A 9206-nucleotide genomic window follows, 5' to 3' on the forward strand; every position below is an offset into this window, starting at 1 on the left:
TTATTTTACAATGCAAATGAGATAATGGAGACACTGATAAGCAGTTAAATATTAGGCAAAAAAACAGGATGGCTAAAGTCAAGCAAAGTATCACTAAAGGTCTGCTAATGATATTTGTTTTACTGTATGACGAAATACTGTCTGCAGTTCAAAACAATCCAAATGTACCATTAAATGAACTGGTAAGAAGGGTTGATAACTGAATGTTAGGGTATGCTTAATGCAGAGATAAAAAACTAGTGAACTAAAAAGCTCATGACATATGGGAGATAACTACTGGATAACACATTAGTTTGTGTTTAAGAAAATGGTTACCAAGAATGAAGCTAAAGCTTCAAGTTTTTTGGACGGTCCTGCTTGACAGGTGGATACCACTGAGTCTGTCTGATTAATACACAGAGTTATGTTTGCTGTCTGCCCTGTTGAAATAATTAAGAAACCCAGGTTATAAATTTAGTCTTAAGTTGAGCTTTTGAGTTTGGGTAAAACTATATGAATCTGATTCCTGTAAGATGTAGATTAGCTAAGAGTTAATGGAAAAATTGTGGACCATGGAGAGCAGCTACACCACTCTGTCATAGTTAGTGGAGCAGAGTGGCAAACCTTGGAAGGAGTAGATAGTATGTGTGTGCTGTTAATTTATTTAGAAGATATTAATATTGAATATTCTTTATCTCTAGTCACCCGCTATGAGTCTCCACAATTCATATGCTTAGATTCACCTGGACTAGACCTCTGTTGCATCAGTAAACACATGTTCTTATTTTATCTTATCTACACAAAGGCATCCAGAATGAAAACAGTGAGTCTGTCTACACTTTTCAGTATCAATTTATTTATTGCAAGGCTAGCGGAAAATCCAAACAAAGGAAGACAAAAACCTCCCCAGATCTCAAACCTCGGAAGACTTAGCTTTTGGGTGTGCAGATATATTAGCCAGCATTAAACAGTTCCTTATGTGCCATTATTTTCCTATGTCAAAAGTAGTTGCCATAAGTGATGGCTCTATTTTTCATTTCCTTGACCTCAAGCCCTGTATCTGTTATTAGGAAAGACCTTAATGGAGGCCCTTAGAGAGTACATCCTGCAGCACAACCCCAATGCTTCAAGATATCCTTGAGAACACTACACAGTTCATGTGTATACAGGCTACGCATCCGGTACTCAGGGAGATGAAACAGCAACTTGGTCAACTTTGATCTTTGGCTATCTGTTGTCTTCAATGATAATGGTTCTTCTAGGAAAGGTGTCAACATCCACAAATATGTAGCGCACCTCAAATCTTCCTCTGTCAGGATTCTGTAATGAGGAAATACATTTCAGGCTCTGTTTTTCTCTTCGGTAGTACACGTGAGATTAAGCTTGTCAGCTATATCCAGCAAATAAACATACCTCTTTGACCTCCACATGGACTGTTCCCCGCTTTCCTGGTTCTGAGCCCTCAATATAGAACTTCAAACGCATATGTTTCAGTCCATCCTTTATGTATTCAATGTGACTAAAAATAGTAAAACAAAAACTCAACCCACCAGACAAGGCTACATATTATATGCTAGTTAAATTTCAAATTTCAACTTCTTATCTAGAGGAATTGCTGAACTACTTCAGGAGAAAGTGTATTCCAATGCATATCCTACAGTCTACATGCTACCATGGGTTCCTTCCTTCTCCATTTATCTTCTCAAGCTTTACTGTAGGCATATGGGGAGCAGCAGAGAGTTAGAAAAGAGCATTGGTTAAGCAGAGATAGTTAGACAGGTTAGACTGGTCAGAGAAATGGTTAACAGATGAGGTGCTTACATGTCCTCACTGCTTACTGAAAGAAACTGATATGCAAGTCCTCCCCTCAAAACTCAACAACAATCTGACAGTTGGCAATTCTGGAATTTTCCTTTATTTATTCTAAATAACCCTTAGATTCAGAACCTGACCTTGAGAAAAGAAATCACCAAGACTGGCAGGTTTCTTTAGGCATTTAAACTAAGTTACCAAGTCAAAACATGCAAAAAGAACTCTATTAATCAATGTAGTTATTGGGTTAATTAAGTCACATCAAGCAATTTACTATGAGCTTTACTTATTTTGGCAATAACTTTGTTTTACAGAAGTTGTATAATGTTGGCACTCATATCAGACCTCCAGCCCAACTGCTGGTATTTAAGTTACAGCCAATTACTAGATAAACAGAAAGGTCAGGTCACTTTCTAGATGACCACTTCCAGAAACTAATGCTCAGACTAGAATTCTGTGCCAGTTTAGGTTTCCTACTGAAATTACTAACTGCTGCATACTACCAAGCTCTTCTCTCCATTAGTCACACCTAAATACACACTGTGAAATAAACTTTCAATGCAGTTTAAGGTGATATGGAAGGTTACAGGGAACAAATATGTTCAAGATGTAAACATGCAATAAATCTGCACATATTTTGGGACATCTAAAGTCATGTTCATATCACAGACATGAGCTCTACCACCTTACCAAGTCACTGGCTCAAAAAGCTATTTAAAACAGACTTTCAAAAAGATGGACATCAAATACTAGGAAAACACTGACTGTACATTCAGTTTTCCAAATAGTTTGTTTCACAGACAGATGCTTAAAACTATTGTTTGTATTCTTTTTGTTTAGCAGTTCAACTTTGAACACCACCATTTTACGCAGTCTGATGAAAAGATAAATTTTCAGTTCAAAGTAAAAAAATCAATCTTCTCCTAAAATCTCAATTTCATGGTTCCAATTTTATATTTGGGCTTATGTATCCCATACTATACGAAACCTGCTTGAATAAATTCAAGTCAAAGAACCCAGTAATGACAAAGTCCCTATTGGGCTATAGGGCAGGGAAGATCTATGTTTTATAAGAATTAGTTCTGTTTTTTACCTCATCAGGAGAGCAATAAATAGACACACTCACAAAAGGTTTAGGTGAGAGCTGTTCTGTTAAATACACAATAGACCTGTAGCCTCAAGTACCAGAAAGTAATAAAAGCAATGGGCAGTCAATGCTGCATATCAACTGGGGACATATAGTCACTGCAGTGACTGTAACCTGTGTGGCCAAATCCAATCTGCTTTAAACTGACCAGCTTGGATTGTGAAAGCCTGAAAGTCAGCATCTCTCTTGTTCTTTCTGGCCTGATAAAGAACTATTGTTTCAGAAGGAGAAAAATCCCTCCACTGTTCTTCAAAGAACAATTTCAGTTTTATTAGAGTGTTTCAAGCTATAAACTTCAGTCTGATCTGGGTGTCTCCCTGTTCCATGATGCATGCCTGGGCCTAAGTGCTAATCTATTAAAACTTGTCCTATTTTTTGGAGAGAGCAGCTCTCCCTGTAGCATACTGGCCATTCCTTGTTCTGAGGCACCCAGAATTGGAATTTTATACTGTATATGCACTGCATTTAGTATATAGTTCAGATGTCTAACTCTGTGGTGAAATCCACCTCTAACAGTCAAAGGCCTAGAGATCAGACATCATTATAGTGACCATGTCCCTTTCTACCTCTTTACACTTATGACATAAGCCTCACTTTGGCTGACTTCTCTCACTTTCAACATCCCTTTCCAGCTTGTTTTCCTGTCCTGTAAATATAAGGTTAGCAGTTCAGGTAATAGCGCTAGCTAATCTCTCACTAAACAAGAGCCTAGCATTTGGATTTTGTTAAGACTAACTCTGGGGTGATGTCAACATGTCAACACTAACAGTGCTTGCAAGTACAGTCTCTAATTCTACAACCTCAGACAGCCCAAACAAAAACTCTTTCACCTAAAAACTATGCCCAAATATTTTTTAAATGTGGGTTATCTGCCACACAAGAGGTCCCACAAAAATATTCCATTGATTTCCATTCAGAAGTGACAAGGTATGTCACATACTCTGTCAGGTCAGTAATCTAGATCTAAATTACAATGTAACCTAAAGTGTCTTTGCTGTGCAAAAACTAGTGTCTCTACAGGTCAAATACCAAAGGACACCTGACAAGCTGTCGTCTTCCTCGTCGTGTTGCCTCGCCATAACCTTTAATGGGTTCACCAAAAACGGCAATTACCTACAAGAGAAAAGAGGTATGAGTTGTCAGAAGGTAACACATTCAAACAGACATTCTAGTATCAGCTCATGTCCCTGCTGTGAGTGTATTTTCTTTCAACAAAATGCCCCTTGTGAGTCTGATATGTCAAGGAGACGGCAAAAGTTTATGAAAGAGAATCGTGTGTCAAAAATTCCTCAGTTTGATTTCTGTATTTCAGTGGATTTCTTTACAGGCATATAAATACAATAAATCCTACTGTTATCTTCCACATGTACAACCCTATGAGATTATGCCATTTTAATCTCCATTCTTACTGTATACATCACACTTTGCAGACATATTGCGTAGAAGGGGGAGAAAAAAACCACAAAATGTTTGCTCATGTCTCCTCTAAGAGGATATCTGACTGTTTCAAAGTTTAAAATGTAAATAAGCTCCCCCCTCATGTAATCTAGTAAGAAAAAACACTACTGTTTAAAAAATACATATATTTCATATCCATAAAACTATAGCTAATTAACCTAGCTTTAGACTTACTTTAAAGTTGGTTATAAAGGAAGGATGATTTTATGGTTTAAGTATTGGAGAGAAGTCTCATTTGTAACAACTTGTTCCAAAGCTTTATTTTTCTAGTGACAACTTGTCACTTCATTTCTAGGTTATCCTCGGTGGCAACCTTGTCTGGAAAGTTATTTCATGCAGTCACTGTTTTTTTCCTGAAGTAGTGACTTTTTAGGGTCTAGTTTTAGAGTGATTTTTGTTTATATCCAGCTATGTTACATGACTACGTGACCATATGACTGCCATCTTTCTCTTCTCCTTTTACCCACGGTGATATGCTAATCTGTTTCAAATTAAGAGTTTAAATTCCTGGCTCTTTATGCAAAGCTTTGCACAATGACAGTACCCTAGGGAACTGTCAGAACAGAATAACTGTTAAGGAAAGACAACAGCTCCCAAGTGGGAGCAGTTGCCTTCCTGATCTGGAGAATTCTGCAAGTACCCATATTTAGTAGGCATTCAGGTATGTCTATAGGATTTTCTGTACAGAGACAAAAGCACATGCTCTGAATGGTCAGATGCTCTGTAGATGCATCAGTGTGCTGTGCTGTGGTACACTCAATACACTTGCCTTTTAGCAGGCTAATTCACTTAGGTACAGTGCTTGGATTAACTTGACCTAGTAGTACTGGTTCTGATTTGGAGCTGACCCTCCTCTGGCCAGCTAAATACATAGGCAGATCTTGCTCCTGTTTGCTTGCTAAGTGCCCTGTGGACATTCCTGTACCTTTGTTGTGAGAATTCTGGTGCAAACTTTTGACTCAAGAGAGACAATAGTTAGGGAGAAAAAAACCCTTATGACTAAGGTTCAAAAACCAACCTCAGGGTGAGATCTGCATTTCTCCAAGGCATCTCCATAAATCTTACTTGGACTGGAAGAAGAGAACAGCTCTTTAAAAATCACATAAAACAAACCACCTGGAACAGAAAAAGAAGTCGTCTGCTGAAATGAAAACTAATCAAACCAGATGGAATTCATGAGAAGTTTCTTCTGAAAAGAATATAATTAAAAAACAAACAAACCTGTAACACTAATTCCAACAAGCACCACTATAAAATAGGTGAAGTCTCTTCCAGCTTCTTTCACTGAAATAGACAGAAAATAACGTGGGAGTTACAACCTTGGATAATAAAACTTGAATAGCTTTATTATATAAATTATCTTCTATTAGTCTACAGTTCAAACAACATTTTGGTAGACTTCATATATGCAGAAGAAAAATCTCCACTAACAGCTTCCATAATACTTCAGCACTAAGAGAGAGATCACAGAATGTCTCTATTTTGCATGGAATATTTATATTTCTATATTAGGCCTTATTATTTTCCTGATCTCCTACTAGGTGTTTTCAAGATCCAGAGTAAAATTTGCTACAGCTCTCATGCTGACATTAAAAGTAGTTTTTCAAAAGTAGTAACTAGGTATTTAGCGTCACTGTATTCAAGCTACCATATAAATCCATACTTATAGCAAGGAAAGAGAGGTGAAAAGCAAAAGTAAAGAATGGTGTAAGCTTATAAATTGAACAAACTGATTGAAAATAATTGATTTTATGAATTCTCAATCAAGTGAGCAATAAAAAGGAGGATTATCACACCAAAATATGTATTTATTGAGAAAATCAACTGTAGTTTACAATGTAATTTGTTCTAACATACTAGTAAAAGTGTCAGTATACACGCTGAAAAAAATATGAGAGTCTCTGTTATAAAATATTCTTTGAGGAGGAAACTATTGATTTAAGTAGTAGTACACCTTTTAGCAAAGTGCAAATTACTGAGAAAACTTTAATAACCCTTTTTCCAGCAGCCTTCCCATCAGTTGAAGTTTTTCACAAACCTTTTCAAAGCACTTAGAATTTCTGAACCTAATTATGTAGCAACCACTTTTTGCTGAAATGAATGAGAAGAACCGAAATGACAGGCATCCTATAACTAATGTCTAATGTCACAAACTACCCAATTACCAGAGAAAGAAAATTATAAATATCAGAGTGAACTACTATAATCTACAAGAAATTTCTCTTCTTCATCCCTCTTCATCCCCAAACACAAAGTTTTGTTTCAACTGCAGCTGCACTAAAGATGATGAAGTGGAACAGATTTTAGAAAACTAAGTATCAATGTACAAAAAGCAACTTAATTATATTTTGACATGTACCAGATTGATGAAATCATGATATCCGCTGTACGCATCTCCGAAACCATTTTTAGTTTAGTATTGCGCAGAGATGTAAAATGAAGAGTTTCAACTCTCTACTTAATGTCCAGACTAGGCCACCACAACATCCTGTGGGCACCATTCAAGCGCTCAGAACAACTTACCGGTTATCTTATCCTCTCTTTCCCCATAGCCCTCCAGAATAATCTGTGAATTAAATAAATTGCTAGTGATACCAGATCAGTCGAGTTTTGTAGTTTTCTGGGTGATTTGTGTCAAACACAAGTTATTAGCCTAAAGACTACTAGCTGAAATGTAAAGGTTTGTCACATGCCAGAGGGCAGGTTACATCATCTACTGGTATAGTATGACATTACAGAAGAGTAGAAAGAACAGTAACATTTCAGCAGCAAACTGTTTCTGTTCACAGTTTAAAAACTGGCCCTTTGTATTACTAATGTTAAAGACAAAAGATTTTAATCCTCAGGAAAAAGAAATGTATTAACAAGTTAAGAACTGTAGCTAATTTTAAGGTTAGCCTGCAGAGCTCATTAAAAACAAAACAAAAACAGGAATACCTCTGATAGCAGAGGACTAAACTGGATGACCAAGCAGACGTCTACCAGTACTGTTCATATAGAAACATTAGCTGATTGTTGCAGATCTTACAGGGAATCAGCTTCCTGTACATTAGCTATTCAGAGTGCTGAACCATTTGTTGGCTAGTCTAGTATATAAATTCTTTGTATAATGCATTCATCTGTTATTTATTTTTCCATTGGAAATGAATGCTAAGTTCAATCTCACTGTGCTAATATTACAAGTATAGTGTAAACTCTGTATGAGTTGCCTTTGGAACTGGAAGCAAATTACCCAGGCAGCATGCAGTTCTAAGCAGACTAGTTAACTTGATGAACAGGCGAGATGGGAAGCAAAAGAGTGAAAAAAAATGCAATAGCCAATGTTGAGTAAAATGGAGAATTACTTGTCACCTAGTAAAAATCTCATTTACAATAGAAACATTTCCAATAACAAAGAGTTTTGCCAATTTTACCAGAAGTAAAAAAGACGGATTGTGTGTGACAGGTCTTCCTTTACAAAATGGAAATGGGAGGCTACTATATCTTATCCCTGATATGGCAGATTCCTGACTTAAACAGTAACAAGCTATTTGGAAGAAGCCACAGAATTTCTATTATGCTTGTGTAATACACCCCCTAAAGTGTGTCAATTGCTGGAAACACTATAATGTAAAAAGAAAAGGGGTCAACTTGTGGGTTTTCCAAGAATTGTGATTTTTCAACTCCAGAGTTTTGGGGCTTTAAAATCTCAACTACAACACGGTGTCTAGTTTCCTAGGGGTTAGCCTCTTCAAGCATTGCACACTATTCCCACTCAGTAGCGACTATGGGCCGTCTTACCTTTCTGAGCAGCCGACAGTAGAGTTTCTTCTTTTTGATCCCTTGGCACAGATACGTGTTTGCTACTATCGCCAGATTTTCCAGCTCTCAGACCCCCCGCTTGCGTCCAGAGACTTTGTTTCGCACCCTGCAAAAGCACAGCAGGGCGCGAGGTGGGCTCCCTGCGGGGGGGCTGGTGCCCCCACCTCGGGCACGGCCAGGTCCCCGACAGCGCCCTTCCCGAGGGCGCAAGCAGCCACCTCCCTGGCGAGATCTGCAGCTTCTCGCTGCACTGCCGAGCTCGCACAAGCGAGGCACAAAACATGCTGAGGCAAAAGAGACGGCTTCAGAGTGCTACTGCCGAAGCGTGATTTATGCTAAACTAAAAGTTTCTCCTGCGTGCCACCAGTCTTCCCGGGGTCCTCGCCTCTAAAGCAGGGGGAGCCGCAGGACAGCGCCCTTAAAGAAGAATCGGGGCGGCCTCCTGCTCTGAATTTTGGCCTGCACTTTGTGCTTCACTTCAGAAGTTCACGGCACCCTCTCCGCCGACAGCTGCGACTCGCCATTGCTCTTGCGGAAATCTTTCGGAAAACGAAAAGTAGCAGTCGCCCCTGGGAACCGTAGTTTACAGAGACTCCCGCTTGCGCCCGCTACTCAAAACGACGCACTGGAAAGTAACTACAGCGACCGCCATGCAAAGCGCCGACGGCCCGGCCCGGCCCGGCCCGGCGCCGAGAGAGGCGGCGCGGACCAAGCCGCGCCCCACCTCCTGCCGGCCGTTAGCCGTCAGGGACTGCGAGAGCGCGCTGGGGCGGCCGTTGCTTTTTTCTTTCTTTCTTTTTCTTTTTTTTTTTAAATTCCCTTTCTTCTTTAATAGGTATTAAGATTTGTCAGTGATGCCCGATATAAATAAACTAATGGTGTACATTTTTTTTCCTTTTTAAGGAACACTCAAACTAACCATTGTATCATTTTGTTCACTTAGTTAATCCCCTTTGCAAGTGCAGTTTTCTGATGTGGAACCTGATCGAAATAAAATCCCGTTACTCAG

The 9206-nt window shown here is 38.8% G+C and overlaps 1 protein-coding gene across 1 annotated transcript; it reads right to left on the reverse strand.

Annotated features, from left to right (window-relative positions):
* Positions 1 to 813: 813 nt before the first annotated feature.
* On the reverse strand, positions 814 to 8866 carry TIMM21 (translocase of inner mitochondrial membrane 21). The gene is made up of 6 exons (XM_026112913.2): positions 8177 to 8866; positions 5618 to 5680; positions 5415 to 5512; positions 3978 to 4051; positions 1393 to 1498; positions 814 to 1299 (listed from the first exon to the last, which is right to left on the reverse strand). The coding sequence occupies exons 1-6, from the start codon at positions 8478 to 8480 to the stop codon at positions 1207 to 1209; spliced, it is 738 nt and encodes a 245-aa protein (XP_025968698.1). The 5' UTR covers positions 8481 to 8866; the 3' UTR covers positions 814 to 1206.
* Positions 8867 to 9206: the final 340 nt, after the last annotated feature.

The sequence above is a fragment of the Dromaius novaehollandiae genome, chromosome 2 (assembly GCF_036370855.1).
Source record: "Dromaius novaehollandiae isolate bDroNov1 chromosome 2, bDroNov1.hap1, whole genome shotgun sequence".
Lineage (NCBI taxonomy): Eukaryota > Metazoa > Chordata > Aves > Casuariiformes > Dromaiidae > Dromaius > Dromaius novaehollandiae.